Raw genomic sequence first — 21210 nt, forward strand, 5'->3', positions numbered from 1 at the left:
TAGTATAAGTGTTAGGGGAACCACTGACTAAAACCCCCTGCCCTGGCCAGGTTTGCATGAGTTATCTTACGACAGGAGGTCCTGGTAAGGAACACAGAACTAACAAGCTACCACCAACCGGAAGAATTCAGGAAAGGTCAAAAGGAGAGAGGAGCCTCCAGTCCATATGTCCTACCAACCTCCCAGAATCCTTCTCGCTGGAATCCATCCTGGCTGAGCGATGTGTGGGCCACCAGGAAGGACCCTGAGTCAGAATGATTGGCCAGAGACAACCTGGAAACTTACCCCATCACCGTAAAACCCGAGACTGCAAACCACGTGGCAGAGCAGTTCTCCCGGGTTCCCCTACCCTCCTGCTCTCCGCCCAGGGGGCGGGGTTCCTTCCCAATAAAGTCTCTTGCTTTGTCAGCACGTGTGTCTCCTCAGACAACTTATCTCTGAGTGTTAGACAAGAGCCCACTCTCGGGCCCTGGAAGCGGTCCCCCTTCTTGCAACATAAGTATGTCCCAAATATTGCAGGGGTGTCCATCCTGTTTCTGTACTCGCTAAATCTGGCAACCCTAACACTACGTCATAAATGGTCAGATGAGTGACTATGTGTGAAGGGCTTGAAACGAACTTGGCCCAGAAGATCACAGGCGTTGTCACTCTTTTGCTTGTTTGCTACAGGGTAGCAGTGCCCTTTTCCAGGGATGCTCTGCTGTGAGTTGCAATGTTCCTGCTGTGTTCATTGTTCCATTTAGCTGCACTGCCCTTGCAGCCTTCAAAGCTGCGCAGCCAGGCAGTCTTTTTGGCGGGAGTGGCCACTGATGAGATGATTATGCATCGGACCCCGGGAAGCTCAATCGTAGTCTGGGCCCTGATCCATGAGGCAGTCTGCAAGAAGCGTGCTGTCCAATAAAGCAGTAGGAGCAGGTTAAGCCCATCAGGATTTAGGCTGGAGAGGATGGAGGAGATGGACCGGCAAGGACAAAAGGGAAGAAGAGCAGATACACAGAGATGAGAAAATGTGTCATGAGAGAGACACTGAGGCAGAGAGAAGGAGGACAGGTGTCTTAAAACTGCTGGAATCCTGGTACTGTTTCCAGTTCCAGCTCTCATGTCATCCTGCAATGAACCCCCTTTTTCCTCTTGAGCCGGCAGAAATGTCTGCTCCTTGCAAACAACACGCGCAGTCCCCCCACCCGCCAACCCTCACAGACAACCAATCAAGGAAATGACTACCCTAACCTCATGTAACTAATGACTGTCTTTCAGGCTCTGGTAGGGAGGCTGGGGAGAAAAGCTGAAAAGTGCCATCTCTTTCCCTGAGGACCCTGGCATCTGGAGGATGGAGAATTCGGGGAGAACACATGTGGAGACAGTATACTACCCAGTAGATGCGGTGTGTGTGAGGTATGGTCTGTGTACCTGTGGTGTGTGTAAGGTATGGTCTGTGTACCTGCAGTGTGTGTAAGGTATGGTCAACTAGCTCACTTGGTAGGAATTACAAGTTCATCTCCTGGTAAAGTTAATGTTTCCTGAAAAATATAAAGCATTCTCACGCTAGCAGAATATGAGACGGGACAATTTTTTCCTTTTCTTTCCTTTCGTTTCCAGGCATTGAACTACACCTCACATTTGGTGCAAGGTTGTAACCGAGCAGGAACCTATGGGGCCTTCGGGGTCAGACCCCTCCCTGTATCCTCTGCGGTAGCTCCTCTCTGAAGGACCCAGATAATAGTATCTGATGCACATTTCCTGAGTTGTTTTACAGACGTGAAACCCCCCACCAAATGGGAGAAGTTAACTACTTGACGACCGTGAGCACATAGACCCCAGGACTCCTCGAGGCTGAGGACTGATCATGGGAACCGCTGGGACACTGCCCTGGCACCTCACCAGCAGCCAGTTGGAGAACTGTACACAAGTTGATCACATACTCTGGGACTCCTCTCCCTCACCTGGCCTTTAAAAATCCTTTCCTGAAACCCACGGGGGAGTTCGGGTGTTTGGAGTACTAGCTGTCCTGGACTCCTTGCTTGGCACCTGCAATAAACCCTGCCCTATCCTTCCCTACAACCCAGGGTCAGTAGAACGGCTTTACTGCCCGTGAGCAAGGGGACCCAAGTTTGGTCCGGTAGCAAGGTAAGTGTTCTGGAGATTGCAATCTTGGGAAGGTAGAAGGAACACAGAAAGCCAGAAGCCTCAAGCAGTAGGAGAAGCAAGGCATCTTAAAGGAATAGGAGTACAAACACCATATTTTTCAAGTGCATGTATGTATACTCACTTATAAATTACATACAAGTGGGTATATGTGCACATGCGTACGTGCACGCAAACACACATGTTAAAGACAGGCTGACAGTGAGACGATCTGCCACAGCGATAATGCTTAGAAGACCACCAGGCAATCTACTCCGAGGGAGCTCAGAATCGCGTTCACCGTGATCTCTAAATACTGTGAAGCGCGTAAGGGCATAGTCCTTAACCAGAGGCTCGGGGTCACAGGAAAGAGGATGAAGAAGGGTGGGAGGGGGAGCTGATAGTGTCAAGGCTCCAGGCGGTAAAAATTCAAGAGAGACCAAGGACAGTCCTTGAGAAACTCAGCTGAGACCCTCTGGAGGGGTAGGCGCGGTCACTGTCTATGGGACGTCAACCCCAGGGCGCCCTCTGGCGGACGGCGGCGGCTGTAGCCAGCGTGGACCCGCGCACGTTCAGAGCAGAGGATCGTCCTTTCTCTGGTTTGAAGAACTCACGAGCCCCTTCCCTCCCCCACCTCCAGCTCCTGGTAAATACGCAGGACTACACCCCGGACTCCCAGACCCAGGAGAGTCAGGATTGTTACGAGAACCACAAAGAGATTTCACTCTCCTCCCGGTCAGTCATTCCCACTAGCCAGTTTTTTCTTTCTAGAGATGTGTCCCTACCTTTCTGATCCAGGGGTAAGGATACCCCTTATCCTTGGGAATTAGGACAGGTGAGCCATGGAAGGCTGCTCTATTCATTCACAGACATGTGTGAGCCCAGGAGGCTCTGGGCACCGTGTTAGATGTGAAGTACTTGCTACAGTCCAGGCTGTGTTCTAACACTGAGGGGTACTGACCCATCGAGCTGTCACAGCAGCCCTGGGAGACACGTGATGCTTTACTGGCAGGGCAGCTGAAGCACAGAGGGGCCACACAGCCTGCGAGTGCTCCTAGCAGGACTTGAACCCAGGGTGCCTGGCTTCAGAGTCTACACTGCTAATCACGGCACTGTGCAAGTGTATGGCAATGGGCCTCACCCACGGAGAATTACACAGTCTGGTGGGTGTATTCCCAGAGCTCATTACCCTTCCAAAGTAGGGCCCCCAAGTCCCAGCTCCCCCTGCCCTGTCTTCGCTTCAGCACAGAGGATGAAAGTTTTTGGAAACCAAGGCCAGCGCCACTGAAAATAAACCCGTGTTTCCCCTTCAGCCCTCACCTTAGAACGGGCCAGTCCCTGCCCTAAAATGCTAATTAGACCGTCTTCTCCAGTGATGGGATAACAAACCTTCAAGAGACAATTGCTTCAGGCTGATTCATTCAATCCAAGAAAATTGTGTGCAAATTAAATCATACTTTCCTGGTGAATTACACCATAATGACAAGGAGGGAATTTATAACTTTCTTAAAAAGGAGTCTCAGAAGACCAACATATTTGGTCAAAAAGTAAGAAATTCGCCGGGAGAACTCAATGCACAAGGCCCGCAGGTAACATGCACCGGATTTCAGTATTAGCTATTTCTGATGTAGCAGTTAAATCCGTAACAGCCTTGGTCCTCTGTGACCTGAGTCTGAGCATCAGTTCCCCGCAGGGGCTTAGTGACCCAAAATGAGAACAAACCAACTGAAGGAGAGAAATAGAAACCATAAAACTGGGCTGTTGACAGAGATCCTGCTTCCCATGGCTCAGCTGCCAGGCTGGAGGTGATGGAAACTGGCCCTGCGGGTGGGCGCGATGCTGAGGCCCACGCTGGCCAGGCAGTAACACACGCTCGAGTATCAGGGCGCCAAGCATCCCTAAGGTACCTGGTGACCCCCATGCCGGTAGACAGCTGGGGACCTGCCTCCCCTTATAGGCTGAGCAGAGCAGGTTGGGGCCAGCTAGACTCAGGCGGCCGGATACCAGGACTGGTCTCCAGGGTAGGCGGGGATTTAGTCCCTCATACGATGCAACTTATGTCTCCCTCACCCTGGTGAACAGGACTTGCTATCCCATCACAGGAGACTAAGCAAAGAGACTAACGTCTCTTGGGCTTTTCCTCCTTGATAGATATATAGATATAGGTATATGTATAGATACAGGTATAGATATAGGTATAGGTATCCATATACTTAGATAATTTTGTATATTCCTGGGTGAGAGAACTCACTTGGCCTTGTGTTTAAGTGCCGGGCTTTGGAGTCAGACAGATGTGAGCTTACATCCTTGTTAGTTACTGAACCTGGGACGTGTCAGTCTCTCTGAGCTTTTTTGCTTATCAGTAAAGTTGGGATCATGATGCCAGTCCACAGCATTGTGAGGATTCACTGGAATAATGTATATTATTCTGCAGCTATTAACTGTTAGGAAATTCACATTTAGGTGTGACTTGTGAGGTCTGTGTTTGCCAAGAAAGGTGAAAGCGTGTCGTGACAACCCAAGCAAACCCGGACTAGTAAAATTCCTGAGCTGGAAGAGATTTGGGAGCTCACCTGAGCTGGGGACTGGGCTGAAAGGAGGAAGAGGTGAAAACGGTGAGGAACTAGGGAATTCCGAAGACACTTTTCATCTGCACTGATTCATTCCCTCCAAAACCTTTCCTGAGTCTCTCCTATGTACAAGGGGCCACGGCAGATAGTCTCCTTGACCCAAACATTGTTAGAGGCTGGGGCAGCGGGGGAGATGAGGCACGAGCCCACCTCGTGATCAGCCCCGAGAGCAGCTCTACGGACAAGCGCGTGTCTGCCTGGAGGGTCGTTCATGAAGGGGCGACCTCGCTACGTCACCTTCCCTAGGAGGTTGCCCAGTCCAGCTGCCTGTCTTTCCTGTCCTTAAACATCCTCGAGGCAAGGAATTCCACTGCTGCCCTTGTCACCAATTCTGCGTTTTAAAACCATGACAGGAATAAGGACCTACTGTAGAGCACAGGGAACTCTACTCAACACTCTGTAATGACCTATATGGGAACAGAATCTAAAAAAGAGTGGATAGATGTACAGCAGAAACGAATACAACATTGTAAATCAACTATACTCCAATAAAAATTAATTTAAAAATAAAATAAAATAAAACCAAACCACGATAGACAATTCTTTTTGATGTCTCCGGAAACATCTTGTTCTGTAGTTTCAATCTGGCCCCTCTGGTCTGTCCTCAGAGAGGATGGAGGGCATCTGGGCACCATCTTCTGCATCACAACCCTTTAGGGGGTTGGAGACAGTTAAGAAGTTCCTCCAGAGCTCCAGACACAATTGCCCATCATGGACCGACAGAGGTAACAGGACACAGACACGTTCCTTCATTTTCACGCAAACAAGTTTCTGCCAAATTTAGTGACACGGAAGACAATGCAATTGCCTTTGGCCAAGGACAAGCGGTTGGATGTAGGCAGGGGCAAGGTGGCTAGTGATTTTCTCCCAAAGACAATAAATAGACTAGGATGCACCCTGGGACCACGTCATCGCTATTAAAACCCACAGAAGTTCATTCTGCAACTGCAGTTTTAGGGGGCAAGGGAAGTCTGCTCCCCACCCAGATGGCCACCTCCTTAGGGAGAGGCAAGTGGCAAAATGAGGAATAAAGAGAGAAATCAATGTTATATTTTAATTTGATCCTAAATAATTTGAGGTGGTACTAGCAGTTTTTTTTTTTAAATCCATTTACTACCTCCTAAATCCTTCCTTCAGAAAGACCATTTCACAGACACACAATATTCCATCTTATGTATGTAATGAAATATATTTTTCATTCTCCTATTTTGACCAGGTATGTTGTTTCTAATTACAGGCAGACCTCAGAGAAACTGTGGGCCTGGTTCCAGACCATAGCAATAAAGTGAACATCTCAATAAAGTGAGTCACGTGAACTTTTTGTCTTCTCAGTGCAGGTAATAGTTGTATTTATCCAACACAGTAGTCTATTAACTGTGCGATAGCATTATGTCGAGAAAAACCCATATATATACTTTAATTAAAAAATACTATACTGCTAAAAAAGGCTAACCATTATGTAAGCCTTCAGTGAGTTGTAGCCTTTTTGCAACAGTAACATCAAAGATCACCATAACAGACATAATAACAATGAAAAAGTCTAAAATATTGTGAGAATCGCCAAAATGTGACACAGAGACACGAAGTGAGCCAAATGCGGTTGGAAAAATGCGCTGACAGACTTGCTCGACACAGGGTGGCCACAAACCTTCAATTTGTAAAAACACATCTGCGAAGTGCGGTAAAATGAGGTGTGCTTGTATTTGGTCTTAAAGGATAATGTTACAATGATCATCTTCTTATATTAAAAACAATGTCACAGAGAAGAATGTAAAGGCCTTTGTTTAGGCTCGAACACGATCACCACTATGGATTCTATTCTGCTGGCTTCCCAGCAATTTCTAGAAGAAAAGAAAAAGCCTTGGGACCTTTTGGTTGCTCACAAGGGCAGTATTTCCCAACCGTTCAACCAGCATGGTGCTCAGGTCAGGGAGACATTAGTTCCACTGTGCTCCGTGCTGGGCACATTAAATCGGAAACGGTGTCTGCTCCAGACGCCACCCTTCCCAAGCCACATGGACGAGCATCTAGAAGAGTTCAGAGAGCAGCTAAGACCCGGAGCAGAAAGACCCCGAGCTCACCTCCTCTCACAAGCACACCAACAATGCGACTATCTACAGACCCCCCAGAACCACCATCCATGAAAAAGACCCGAAGGGTTCAGGAAAATCCAATCACTGTCGGATGAGTATCGGCTGAAAGACGTGAGAGACTTAACCCTGAAGAAGAAGACCGAAGCTATGAGATCACAGATTTCAAATATAAGGAAGAGCGTTTGGGGGAAGAAGAATTAGAATTGCTCTGATGCCTGAAAGCTATAGGAGGCAGATTTCAAAAGATGTGGCCCTAGAACAGTCAAAAGTGAGAGAGCGAGCGCGCTGGCGGCCCCTCGTGGATTTGGAGTTTGCCTTCTCCCCGCGGAGGACCATGAGAACAGAAGAGCTGGGTGAAATCAGAAAAGGCCTGAGAGCGAGGCAGCTGGTCCTCCTGTGCCCTTGCATGCTGGCATTCTTCACGATGCCTCCCCACCGCCTGTCACTTCCCACCGCCAGTCACTTCCTACGCTCGCCTTGGGGGAGCCCATTTGCTTCCCTGGCCCAGACAGCTACTAATCCAAACATGACCTCCAAACCTCTATCCCTGGTCCTGATCTTCCCCTTGAGCTCCATTAGCACCCAGAGAAGAGTCTTTTAAACTGCAATGGATCAAGGTCAGACTTCATTATCTTCCTGTCTGCATCAGTCAGGACTCTCGTTTGCAAGTGTCAGAAACCCAATAGTAACTACCTACAAAGAGGGCAATTTATTGGCTCGTGTTAATCAAACTGGAGGACAGGCAGGGATGAAACTAGTTTCAGGGATGCCTGGCACCAGAGGCTGGAAGGCCACCGGAACTTTCTTCCTTCCGTCTCTCACGTCTACTTCTCTCCATATGTTAGGTTTTGTTTTTTTTTTTTCTCCTACTGAAGATGAGCTTTTCCCAAATATTAGAGACATAACCATTAGCATCTCTAGGTTTGGAACTTGATAGATTCAGCATCAGGAAAAAAAAAAAAAAAAAAAGGCCCTTACCCTTAGTGACAAGTCAAAATTCAGAATTATCACGGAAGGTGTCAGATTAGGTCACATGCCCATAGGTTGGTCAAACACTCTGGACAGTGGAGAAAATAAGACAATATGATTGAACTAGCTTGTATCTGGTATCCACCCTGAGAACAATCATTATAGCCAAGGAGATGCCTTTTGTATTAAAATATTTTTATTATTTTTAAATTAAAAAGGTAGCTCTTGTTAAGGCTCACTTATTCAAGCTGGGTCAGGAGAGAACAGGTGCGCCCAGGTGTGTCTGCTGTTCCCAGGAGATGGGAACAGCACCAGGTAACTAAAACGCGAATGTCCACCACGCTCTCCAGCGATGCTCTGTGTTCCGTATTCTTAATCTCCACTAACGACATCTCTACTTATCCAGTCTTGCCGACTGTGCCCGAACTTCCTAAAACCTTTGGTCAGTTCCCCAGACAAAATCCAAACTTCTTTGTTTAGAACACAAAGCCCATCCCAACCTGGCCCAAGCCATCCCTCTGGCCGTACCTCCGCTGACTCAGCTGCTCCACTCTCTGCTTCCCAAACAAGCACACGTGGCTGCCACGCCTGCTCACTATTCCTTGGACACACAGCCCCCCTCCAGCCCCGCAAGTTCACCCACGCTCATTTCTGCCTGGATTGGACTATCTTTTTTCACTCTGTCACCTGTATTTTCCTTCAAGATCGAGGTAGAAAGTGGCCTTACCCTTAGGTCAAACCTACCCTGCTCTCCAGGTGCGTCTGACCCCTTTGTATTTCCCAGGACATGTGAATTCATCTCTCTGATCGACACTTATCACAAGGAATTATCATTTATTTGTTGACCCATGTGTCTCTTTGTGAGGCCAAGAGCTCCTGGAAGGCAAGGACCATCCATTGTCATCTCTGAAGTCAGTTCTAGCACTGGGCCTGGTACGGGAAAGGCTATCCCCAGGCACATAGTGGATGGTCATCAATGTTTTGTGGTTTCTTTAAGAAATGTTTTTATTGAAGTACAGTTGACTTACAATGTTGTGTTAATTACTACTGCACAGCCAAGTGATTCAGTGATATATACATATGCATTCTTTCTTTATATATTCTTTTCCATTATGGTTTATCATAGGGTATTGAATATAGTTCTTTGTGCTCTACGGTAGGACGCTGTTGTGATGTTTAACGACTAAAGCAACAATGAACAGTTTCTACTTTCGAGAATTCATTTGGTAGTTTTAATAGCTGAAACTTCACATTACCAAAACTCCTTAGTTCCTTTTTTTTTTCTCTAGGAAATGAGAGTGAATTAAAGGCTAATGAGTGGGTGAATTTGGTTTCATTATTTCCATCCAAAATACTTTATTCAAGTTCGCCAAATGCTATTGTAACAACCATTGCCCCATATTGCCATACACTTTTGAAGCTTCTTCACTGTCATATTAGTCCGAACGGTAAACAGACTTTCATCTTCCCTGGGCTCCAAAGTGCACCCTGCGCTACTGACAAGTGAATGGACAATGTACCTGTGGAGCTGGCTACATGCTAAACAAGGCAAATGCCTGTTTTTCAGTCCTGAGTCTTTTCCCTAGATTAGCAGGTTTCAGCCGCAAAGATTCCAGACAGTTGTGCTGTGTAAATTGTTATTACAATTAAGAGCATTTAGTTTTGAGTGATCCAACTTTGCATACGCATTAGAATTTATTCAGAATGACCCCCCACGTCATTCCCCTGCAATTTGCTTTCTCACATAGAAGACGAAGGCATGAAGTCAGCCAGCCAGCTCCTGCGAAGCCATTGCACTCCCTCTGCTCTAGGTGGGGACTTAGCACCCAGAGTTGTGCCAGTTACCTTATGCTTCACAGCCCCAGACATTTGGGGGAATTCCTCGAAATCTAGATTCCCTATGAGGATGCTCCCTGCCTGTGGATGTCATCTAACCTGCATGGCAGCAGGGAACACCCCAGGTTGGTATCATTCCTCTTATTACAATGGACCAGACTCTCAAAGGTCACCTGGCAAGAGCGTCCACTTTCTCTCAAACACCTCTGGCTAGGGACTTCCCTGGTGGTCCAGTGGGTAAGATTTTGCACTCCCAGTGCAGGGGGCCTGGGTTTGATCCCTGGTCAGGGAACTAGATTCTGCATGCCGCAACGAAGATCCCACGTGCCGCGACTAAGACCCGGTTCAGCAAAAATAAATAAAAATAAAATAAAAGAGCTACAAGGACATATTGTACAGCACTGGTAATATAGCCAATATTTAAAAACAAAACAAAACAAAAAAAACCTCTGGCTCCACTGAAATACCCTCAATCTCTGCTACTTCATCCTTTAGTATACTTTGCTTATTATTTAGAGTTCTGTCTACCCACCTTTTTATGGTCCAAGTCTGATGCTAAACTGGGAGAACTGGGAACATAAATTGCTTTGCAGGAGTGACCTTGTTTTTATTTTTGGCGGCTCTGAGAGACTGAGAGCTGTGGATCACAGAAGACAAGAGCTAGAATGTGCCTTAGACCACCCCCTCATGTTACAGGTGTGGAGCTGAGGCCCAGGGGGAGGAAGTGACTTGCCAAGGTTGGGGAAGAGCCAAGATGAGATGCAAGTTAACGCAGATCACTGTAAAGCCAACGATATACATGCTCATATTAAGACAGTGAGCTAGATTCTGCCAGAAGAAACGAGAAGAGAAATTACAACTGGCCCTGTGACCTGACAGTGGCTGATGGCGGGTTCCTAACGCAGGCCACGGTAATCTAGGAAGAGCCAAAGCATTAGGTGCTATTGTCACTGTTGATGATGAAAATGTACGAAGACCTCTCAACAGAGAGTCCTCAGGCTGGAAGGAACTCTTATCAACAACCTGCTCCGCCCCCAGCCCAGCAGGCTGTCTGGAAGCCGGGGGATGGAACCTCGGTCACAGATGGATTCTTATTCGTGCCGCTTGGCCTGTCCGTGCCTGGTTTTCCTCTCCTGCATCTTGTGCTCTTACGCTCCTTGAGAGACTGAAGGCCTGTGCTGAGATCTGACACTAGCTCTCCACTGTCACTTTTCCCAGGCCTCTGGGCTTTCACCCTGGCCTGATAGATGCCCTCCTCTGGGAAGAGCTCAGCCAGGGATAAAACTGTAAGTGTGGAGAAGCCAGTGTGCATCAGACACTGTACCAAGCTCTTTCATAGCCCAGTCTCGGGTGATTCTCACAGCAGCGTTAAAAGACAAGGGGACAGCAGCTCAGAGAAGCTGGGCGACTTCTCCCAGCCCACGTGGCTAGAAAGTGGCTAAGCTGCATCTGTAACACGCAGTGGTCTGACTCTGAAACTTATGTTTTTCATTACATCACATTGCTTTGCAAACAGAAAATGCTAAACCCAGGACACACATAATTTTTAAATGTTGATCTTGTAATACATATAGTTTTTAAATGGAGGATATCAGAGCCCAGAGCAGGCAACTACAGCCACATTACAACGAAGTTACAGTAAAAGACGGATCGCTGGCCCCATGATCACAAAGCCTGTGGCTGGGATCTCTGCCAGCTCCGAGACTGACACATGACCTCGGCAGTCAGCGTTTCCTGTCCTCGCAGCAGTGACAAATGACTATCTGACCCCACCTCAGTTTCACAGGAACGGTATGAAATTTTACCTTTAAAAAATCTGCAGTGTACCAAGTTCAATTCCTCGGACTTTGAGAAAGTATTTCAGAAATGTGTGTTGATATGTCATAGATTCCAATTTTAAGCTAAGATTATGGCCCAACTTTTGGACACACATTTGGTAAAGAGCACAGATATGCAGTGTTCCGAGGTGGTGACTTCACAATTGTAAGAAGGTGAGTCTCTTGTCTGTGCCAAGGAGGATGGTGAAACTCTGGGGCGCCATACCTTAATGATGACACAGAGCGTCCCCGGAGGCAGCCTCATGGGGAGATAAGGAGGTAGAGAGTAGGCAAGAGAGAAGTTACAGGATTCGAGATTGTGAGTTTACTTTATTTGATGCCTGAAGAGGGAAGGTTTGAAGGGTATCTTTGTATTTATAGACTCAGAAAGTATCCCCAAATTATCTGCTGGATGACATAAAATTTCATGAGAAAAGGAAAGAAAATAGGATTCAATGATAGTACGTAAAGAGGTTATCTGGGAAGCGCTTTCCGACAGGCCAGATTCTAAAACATTTGAAGAGGTTACTGTTGGAAAGGGGCCTGCTTTTCCCAGCAAGTATTACAAAAGGGATGAATACAGACCCAGATGGACTTGACCAGGGACGGCGCCACCTCGTGGCAGAGGAGACCAGGTACCTTCTGGAGGGGCCTTCCACCCTGTTCTCTGAGGCTTAGTTCCTGACTTTGCGGCTTGGGCTCTGGGGTGAGATGCTGCCCTCTAGTGCCCTGCTGCTCCACCCTCAACAGCATCTCACTGCCCAGATGCCAGTCTAATTAGGAACCCCCAGCATCGTGGTGTCAGTCCTCCACCCAGACAGAATCGCCCTACATAGCAAAGCCATTCAGAAAACATTAAGTTGTTTGTTGAATTAAAATATCCTTCTGAGAAAACTATGAGAGGAGCCAGTCCAGTGTTGGGATGTGAGGATGTCGAGTTCCCTTACACGTCCTGAGTGTGGACCGCACAGGGGTGCAGCGGGGAACACGCAGAACACCCGGTCTGGGTATCTTTATTGGGTAGACACAGTCCGAGGGGTGCAAGGTACGGGGAGGGGTGGCAGGTCTAAACTCCATGCTGAGTTTCTAGCCCCGCCTCGTGGGTGCAGGGCTTGGATGTTGGGGAGTTCCAGACAGGATGGAGAATTTCTTGGTGGGCAAGTTGAAGAAGGCATTTCAACTAGCAAAATGGAGTGACACAGACAGTCTTTAAGTCTCCCTTATGCCTGACTCTGAGTTCCTTGAAGGAAGGCAGGGTTTTCACCACTATATCCTGCCTGACACAGTGCCTGGTGCCTAGGCCAGATAGATACTCAGCTAGTGCTCTGTTGAATGAATGAATATATTCACTTACAATTTCCCTGGGAGAAGAAAACTAGTCCAAATAAATAGTTAATTAATAGGCTGAGAGAGGAAAAGAGAACAGCCCCGGCACTTAGAACCTCGCCTGGCAACTGCACCGCCATGTTACTCTCCCATTGCTCATCAACTCACGGGATGCCAACCTTGGGCAAGGTTACAAGGAGACTATGACCAGATGAGACACAGCAAGGCCACCTCATAAGTTTTTCTAAGCACAGACAAAAATAAGGTCAGCGTGCCACCCACAGGACACCAAACACCCATCCCTCAGCCACGACGGGGGCTGCTGCTGCTTTACAAATTGCAGCTTATCCACAGGCTTGTCTCTCCCTCCTGCAGATAAGACCTAATCGTAGACCTGCCTGTCTGCTTCCTGGCAGCCTCCAATCTAGGGCAAAGCCCCATTTCCTTAGATGTTCCCCCAAATCCTCAGTAAGCTCCTTCTAGCCCCTCTTCCTGGGACACTCCACCGCTCCTGGTCTGGACTCTCACTCACTACAGCCCTGCTTGTTTAGCTCCAGGGCTGCTTCTGCGAGTGTCTGGCCGAAGGGCATTGACCAGGTAAATGTTAAGGAGAAACAAAAAGAACCCCAAGTGCAGCGTGGATCCTGTAAGGATCCCAGGGCTGTGAGAGTTGTGTTCGTTACAGAACACTTCCTGAAAGAGGAAGGGTCTTATATATTAACACCCGATAATACTTCCCTAGGCGTTATCCTAAGCCCTTCACAGACGTCATTTCATCATGCAAGGTAGCACTGTTATTATCCCTATTGACACATGAGGAGGTGAAGCACAGAGAGGTTAAGTAACCTCCCCAGGGTCAGACAGCTGGCAAGTGGTGGCGCTAGGGTTCAACTAGGTCCTCTGACTCCAGAGCCCAAGCCTCAGATAAACAGGACCCTGAAGGTAGAAGGAGGTATGTAGCGTGTGTTCTGGGAGGGCGGGAGGGGGCAGACAGGCAGGCATGAGCAAAGGCCCGGGGGCAGGAAGTAACAACTTGGCCTAACTCGCATCTGGACATTTAGTAAGTTGAGTAAAAATCTTCGCAAGCCCCGCTGCTGTCCCCGGGTAACCCCAGTGCTGGCCGGGCTCCCTGAAGGCCGGCTCCCAGGGCCAGGGCCAGTGCAGGCATTAGGGCAACACTTTCTGGTTCTTTAAGTGGCTTTGATCCTGTCACCTTCACTTTAATGATAAAAAGTGCTCCACGGGCCTCCACCCACACCTCGTCCCTCATCTCCCGGAGCCTGGTAGGGTAGCTGGGTGTGGCCGGAATCCAGAATCCACCTAACTAATGCCCACCCCTCTTTTGGGTCTCCACATCCAGATGTCACTCCTTAGGGAAGCCTCCTCTGACGCCCGGGATAGGTTAGATCTCTTTGTCACAGGCTCCCGAGTGGCCTCAGCTTCCCTTTTGGTGGCTCTTGTGACAGTTCAGGATGTGTCCTCCTGCTGGACGGTAAGTCCCGCGAGGGCAGGGCTGTGTTGGGCTCGCTCACTGCTGGGCGCACCCCGGGAACTCAGAGTCATGAACTCAAGGGGGAACAGACTGAGTGGCGGGAGATTCGGGGAGAACCAGGTCAATCCCTTTCCCTTCCCATCCCAATGCTTGCCTCCTGGGCCTCAGTCAGGTCAGGTGTTGCCTAGAGAAATCCACCCACGGGCTTTTCTTCTAACAAGAGTCCAGTCAGTCCTTCACAAACTTCACCTTCTGAGAAGTGACCTTCCCCCTCTGCTGAGTTATCCAAGGTGACACGGAGCCAAAGAGCAAAGCCAGAAAGAAAACTCAGATCGGCACTCTCAAGATGGGGCTTGATATGTATACCTACAGCTGATTCCCTTTGTTACACAGCAGAAACCAACACACCATTGTGAAGCCATTATGCTCCAGTAAAGATGTTAAAAAATAAAAGGCGGGGCTTGATTTTTTTTTTGGCTGCATGGCTTACAGGAGTTTAGTTCCCAGACCAGGGATCAAACCCGTGCCCCTTGCAGTAGAAGCGTGGAGTCTTAACCACTGGACCACCAGGGAAGTTCCTTGATCTTTCTCTTAAAGGAATAAAGAGGAGGAACTGGGCCGGAATACTGATTCTCTCAGAATGCCATCGAGTGTGGACTTAGAATGCCTGCAGCTTCCACGTGTGCCCCAAGGAGATACTAAAGTGTAAGGAGCCTCTCAGGACAAGGTATTTCTTGAACAGGAACAGGAAAACACAAGAAGCACCATCTGGATTTATGGCTAAGATTGCAGAGATGATCTGGATTCAATTCTGGACTGTGACTCCCCTGAGCTGGCTTAAATAGTGAGATGAGAGCCGGAATCAGCCTGCTGGGCAGCGTCTCCATAGAAGGTACAGCAAAGCTAAAAGGCTGCAGGGACCACAAATGTCTTTGGCAAGGCCCTATGCTCCGTTCTCACAAGAAACCAGTGCTAATTTCTTAGATCCACAGCCACACCGGGAGAAAGTTCAAATAAAAGCCAAGTTCATAGCCTGCAGGGCTGAGGAACAAAAGCCAGGAAATTAGAGTTGAGAAAACGCATTACATAATCTTACAGCAGGAGGCCGAGCTGAGTCACAGCAAGGAAGGAGCCGGCAGGTGTCAGGAATAAGCAAGACACCTTCTGACCTGGGATGGATGGAGCCCAGGGCAGCAGAGGAGGCGGGGCGGGGGAAGAGAGGGACCAAACCAGCTCCCCAGCTAGCTCCCAGCCTGGAGTCTGGGAAAACATGAGAAGAAAACTACTCCTGCGGAATAGTGAAGGTTAATGATGAGCTATGAACACCTTTCCGAGACGTTTGGGCTCACCTCTCCCTTATACATCACTCTCACTGACCAGGCAGCCCCCGAGAACCAGGTACCTCATAGTTCTTTAAAACGTTCCTTTCTTCCATCAGCGGTGCCCAAGCATCATGATCCAATTATTCACAGGGAGTGAGGCAGGGCGGCTTGTTTCACCAAACCTCTTCCTGCATTTAGTGCAAAGGGGTAAAATGAAGCAAAATCACTTTGCTAAAGCTTCTGATCAAAAATTATGTTTGACAAGGTTTTTGTTTTTCTTTTCCTTGCTATCTTTTCATTACCTTTCCTTTTTCTCTTTACAAGTACAGAATGTATACTTTCATCTAGAAGTGGACTGTTTTACGCAAAATAAAATGTTTGTTGAACAATAAATAAAACCTCCTTCCCTGGGGCCAGAGGGCAGTCTGGGACAGAAGCACGAGCAGGACCGCTCACTATTAAGACTGTTTTTAGCACTGCTCCTGGTGACCCGGGAGGTGACCTCAAATACCTGGATGGCTTAGGCACAATTCTGTAAAGGTGTCACTTTTCTACATCATCAAAGCTCAGGTGAATTTTCATCATAATGAATCTCAATAATAGTCCGGCATTTAGACAGACTGGGACACGGTTTTAGCGAACGGAAATCTTGACTGTTTCCATGGGTAGATAAGCCTTAGTCATTCTGCTTTGCATTTCTCGCAGCTCTACAATTAAGGTATCTTTGATACCTTCCTTTTTGGCCAACAGAAGCTTAAATGATTAAGTGAAATGTCTAACGTACTTCAAAAGGACATACCGGGAGTGGCTGGAGGTTGGTGGACTCAGGTAGCTTGCTCTTCGGGTGACGGCCGACACCCTCCAGAATGCTCCTCTGTGCCAGAAGCCACTGAGAGCAAAGGCGCCAGGCCTTGGTCTATTTCAGAATTTTCAGTTGCACGGAGTAAATGCTGTTCCCCATGGGTTATATGCTTAGCTAGTGCTCGTGATGATTCAAATTGAGAGCAAGGGTCTTCCCCCACCTGCAAGTTGGTTACATAAGAGTTACAGGAAACCACCACCTCTGGAGTCCCTTAAGTTTGAGCTGAAAACTTGAATAACGCAAGGTGGAGATGAGACACAGGAATCATGGCACACACAGACCTCCAGGACCTGCTACGGAAAGCTTTAATCACTCCACGTAGAAACAATACATTCATACATCCAACATGGCTCCCAAGTCTTGACCACCCTCACTGGAACAGTCTATTGTATTTTGTATTTGGCATTAATACAAAACCTTCCTGTTCGTTACCGCCAAGATTTAGGAGACTGTTTCTTATAAACACAGTTTTTTTTCACCCTGAGGCTGATGTTACCAAAGTGGAAAAGAAGAGTTACTATCAGCTGGAGTGTATTTAATGCAGAATTTTAAAAATCATTTATTCATGACTCTGGAATGTTTCTCTCCCACTCCCACCCCCAACACCATGTGAGGACAAGAGAAAAGATGGCAAACGGCGGTGTCTGGTCTGATTACACTGATGATACGATTCTCAACTCGATCTACTGATGAAAACAAAGAGAACACTAACATTGATGAACTCAACACTATCACGTTTAAAAAGGTCATCACGATCAGCCCTTTCTTATAAAAGGGGGGTTGGAGTAGGGTCTCAGACATGAATAACAGCACAGTTGTTACTCACAGTGTCTATCGCAGGGCACTCTGCCTACTAGAGACAAGCCAGCTAGCGAAGTGCAGAGTTCACACCGGTTGCCTTGCAAGTTTCAACCTTGGGCTCTTAGTCTCCTGTAGATCAGATCGGCACGTGTCCAAAGGAGTAACAACCCCCAAAGCTACAACAGTTATCCCATTCAAGTGATACAAGAGGCAATCATGTTAAGTTGGAAAAAAAAAAAAAAGGTAGCCGTGTTGAAGTGCAGACCATTTTGACATCATTTTGTATGCAAATAACAAGTAAGCAGAAGAAAGAGCTTTTCAGAATCTGACTCCCTGATGTCTCTAAGGTCCTCTTTTGGGAGCGAGTCCGGAGCAGCGGTGTGCCACCTCCCACAAGGCAGCCTGGTGACTTTCCCGCCTTTATTTCCCTGATGACCTCGGCGTGTTTCTAAGATGTGTCCTTTCCAAACACTAACAGCGCTTCATCGAAAGCGGCTGTTAGTCTGCACATCAGAATTGGGAAACGTTTGTTGTCACTTGACTGCAAAGTATTGGACATGCAACTTCCTGAGTACTAGGTACTCCCTGTGCACGACTTACTTTCGGCTGCACAATCACGTGTACTCTGGGCTACGATGAGGATCTGGGGGTATGTGGCAGCTGAAGAATTACACACCTAATCATGCTCCCTACTCCTTATTTGTATTATTTCTAGATGCCTTCCCAGTTCAAGTGAGGGAACAAGCGTCCCAGGCATAGACATTTACTGGATTTTTCTTGAGAAGTTAAATTACGTTCACTACCTTTCAGCCCAAACGGAGTGAAGACGATGGAGAGGGAATTTAGTATTAAACTGAGTTAGAAAAAGGTTTCTCAGAAAAGATACCAGTGTTCTTTTTTTTTTCAGGTAGAATCATAGAAAATCAAGGTTGGAAAAACACTTAACAGTCGTATGGCCAATTCCCCCACCTGACACCCAAACTCCTGTGTAACATCTCTGCCTCGTTGCTGTCCAGCCTCTGCTAGAATAGCTTGAGGGGCTGTTCCAACGTCACTCAGCCCTCCTTAAAACAGAAGAGCCAAACAGATGCAGCAGGTAAGCAAACTTCCACTGGGCGCGATTATGCATTATACCTAACTTTTCAAGAGAGTTAGCAGATTGTCAACTGCTGCTCAAAAGAGTAACCCAGAGTTGTTCCAAGCATCCCAGGCTTTCTGCAGACGATTCAAAATGGGGAGATACGATTTAGAAGTGTGGATTTTATAAATCCTTGCTGAATAGCTGTGGGGGGGGGGGCGGCAGATAAAAAAAATCTCTTAGAAGTAATCATTGTAGGGACCCCACAACAAAGGGAAAGTATGTGTTTTAAATAATAAATAAAAGTTTCATTCTGAAGATGCAATAAAAGCCTCGTGCAGTAGGTCTTGGTACAAGAATTCAGGAGCGCTGGGGGATGACGCGCGGGCTGATTACAGTCAGTTCAGCAGAAGAGGAGGAGAAGGGCTAGGTCGAGTGTGCAGCCTGCCGCCCGAAGGCACCGGGAGCAGGGCGCCCTGTCCTGATCCTCCCCTTCTGGCTTGTCTGGCAGCACTGCCAACGATTCTCTTGTTTCTATTTCCCTCAAGGTACTCAGGCTGCTTCAAGGTTTTGAATTCCACCCCTCTTCGGAAGACTAACAAGGCAACACGTAGATCGGTGCACCATCATCTCAGAATTCGTTTACAAAGGCTCAGTTCCTCTGAAGGGACACCTTTATGCCTATATTTTTATTTTTTGAACATACATATGAATCAGTCTATTTGAGCTGAAAACATTTACCCTGAAGACACGGATGTAAACGTTAAAGATGGAGGGACTCGGCTGATTGCGTTCTAAGCGCTGTCTTTCACCCCAGGTGTTAAAAGAGCAATGGTATCGATCTGTAACAAAGATGAGTAATGGACAAAAACAAACAACCAACCAACCCTAAAGTCAGTATGTCTTTTTATAGGGCGGCCCCTTTCTTTCATATCTGTTTCAAAACGATCAAATAATTAACATTGAGCAGCTAGGTGACCGGCAAGCAGATCTCCCTGCGAAAAATAAAACTTCTTCGATCATGGAAGCTTGGAAATGAAATCAATGGAAGTCTATCAAGTACTCGGGGTAGATCTGGTTGGCGTCGAACACCACGAAGACCCTGGGATTCCAGGTGTCATCCACACAGCTGTCATACAAATTCACGTAGCTCCCGTCTTTGGAAGGAGGGCGCACGTATTTGGAGTCTCCGTTTATGTAATCTCCAATCAGCACTCGGGCAAGAAACATAGATTTGTACGTTCTAAACAGATGCTGCTGTTGCAGGGTTACGCCGTGAATCTGGAATGTGTTTCCGTGCTTTACGTCATCTTTGCAGAAGCGGCTGGCATAAGCAGCATCTCGAGCAAAATAGGTTCCTTAAACAAAAAGGAGCCCGAAGAGCCAAGATTACTCCAAGGAGTGTATGAAACACAAGCAAAAAAAACACTGTGATTGTTAGGGGGAGAGACACACAGAATTGTGTAACAGGAATAGACATGGAATTTCCTCGCCGGTAGGTTTTAAAGAAAAGAACAGAAATCCGTCTGTTATGGACAGCTGTGATGCAGGCTGCCACTGGGATAGATCTGTTAGTACAGACCAGAGTCCCCACCACCACCACCATCCCCGTCCCCACCAAAACGGAGCAACCAGACTTGTGTTTTCAAAAAGAGCCTCATAAAGAAATCCAATAGGTAAGATGGATACAAATGGTTTCTGTGATTACAAGTGACAGGACCTGCCTTGTCACTGCTCGGACCTCCTTCCCACTTCTGTTTCCTTCCACCCTTTCCCCATCCACCACCCACCCATCTAAGCAGCCACTGGAGAGCACAGTGAAGCCAAGGGTCTGCAGAGATGATTTCAAACCCCAAGAAACCACATTTCTGTGCTACCGGGTAACTGTTCAATAATATTTCTGGAGCTGAGAGAACCCCATATCCAGGAAAAGATTTCTGGAGAGTGTGATCCTATTCACACCTGAACGTTCCAAAAGGACAAGCTCACTTGTCCGCTGCCTAAAGAGGAAACCTCCACGAAGAATCCGACTCTTCCAAAGGGGTAGGCCTAGGAGGCTGACATCATGAAGGGAATACTTACCCTAAAACATTTCGGAAATGAACTGCAAAGTCTCCTATTACCCAAATCCGACGGGACTTAATGTAACACCTTTCTGATCCTCTTACAGTTAAATAAATGGGATGGCCTTTAAAGTCGTTATTTTAAAAATTAATTTACTCTTAAAAATGTAGCACCTCATGGGCTTCCCTGGTGGCGCAGTGGTTGGGAGTCCGCCTGCCGATGCAGGGGACACGGGTTCGTGCCCCGGTCTGGGAGGATCCCACATGCTGCGGAGTGGCTGGGCCCGTGAGCCATGGCCGCTGAGCCTGCGCGTCCGGAGCCTGTGCTCCGCAACGGGAGAGGCTGCAGCAGTGAGAGGCCCGCGTACCACAAAAAAAAAAAAAAAAGAAAGAAAAAAATGTAGCACCTCCTGATCCTGAGTGGCAGCCACTTCTCTTGCTGGAGGAAAGGTACAAAATAAGGACCAAGCAAAGAAATGTCCACCCCTTACCTTTTCCCCTCCCCTCTCTCCTTAATTTGCTTGAGTAGTGAGCACCAACTGGAGAACTTAGACTTTCACAACATTAGAAAAAAGGCGAGGATTTCCCCCATGCTCATTAATATTCCTACCTATCATTTTTTTAAAAACAAAACAAACAAAAAAATAGACCTACGTACAATGTACACATTAATTGATTTATTTTATAGTGCTCTGTGTACTTGACATAAAACAGTTCACTGTATGGGTTTATCCATGGAAAGGACTTATGCATGGAAAGTAAACGTCATAATGCAAAAATCAGCTAATCTGGACATG

The 21210-nt window shown here is 47.4% G+C and overlaps 1 protein-coding gene across 2 annotated transcripts in view; it reads right to left on the reverse strand.

The window, feature by feature from the left end:
• Positions 1–18788: 18788 nt before the first annotated feature.
• PARP11 (poly(ADP-ribose) polymerase family member 11) overlaps positions 18789–21210 on the reverse strand; it is a 34828-nt gene continuing 32406 nt past the window's right edge. For both annotated transcript variants that reach the window (XM_082850862.1, XM_082850863.1), the window contains one exon: positions 18789–19708. In XM_082850862.1, coding sequence (XP_082706988.1) covers positions 19392–19708 — 317 coding nt within the window. In that variant the 3' untranslated portion in view covers positions 18789–19391. The remainder of the gene's footprint in view (positions 19709–21210) is intronic.

The sequence above is a fragment of the Leucopleurus acutus genome, assembly GCF_964270905.1.
Source record: "Leucopleurus acutus genome assembly, chromosome: 11".
Taxonomy (NCBI): domain Eukaryota; kingdom Metazoa; phylum Chordata; class Mammalia; order Artiodactyla; family Delphinidae; genus Leucopleurus; species Leucopleurus acutus.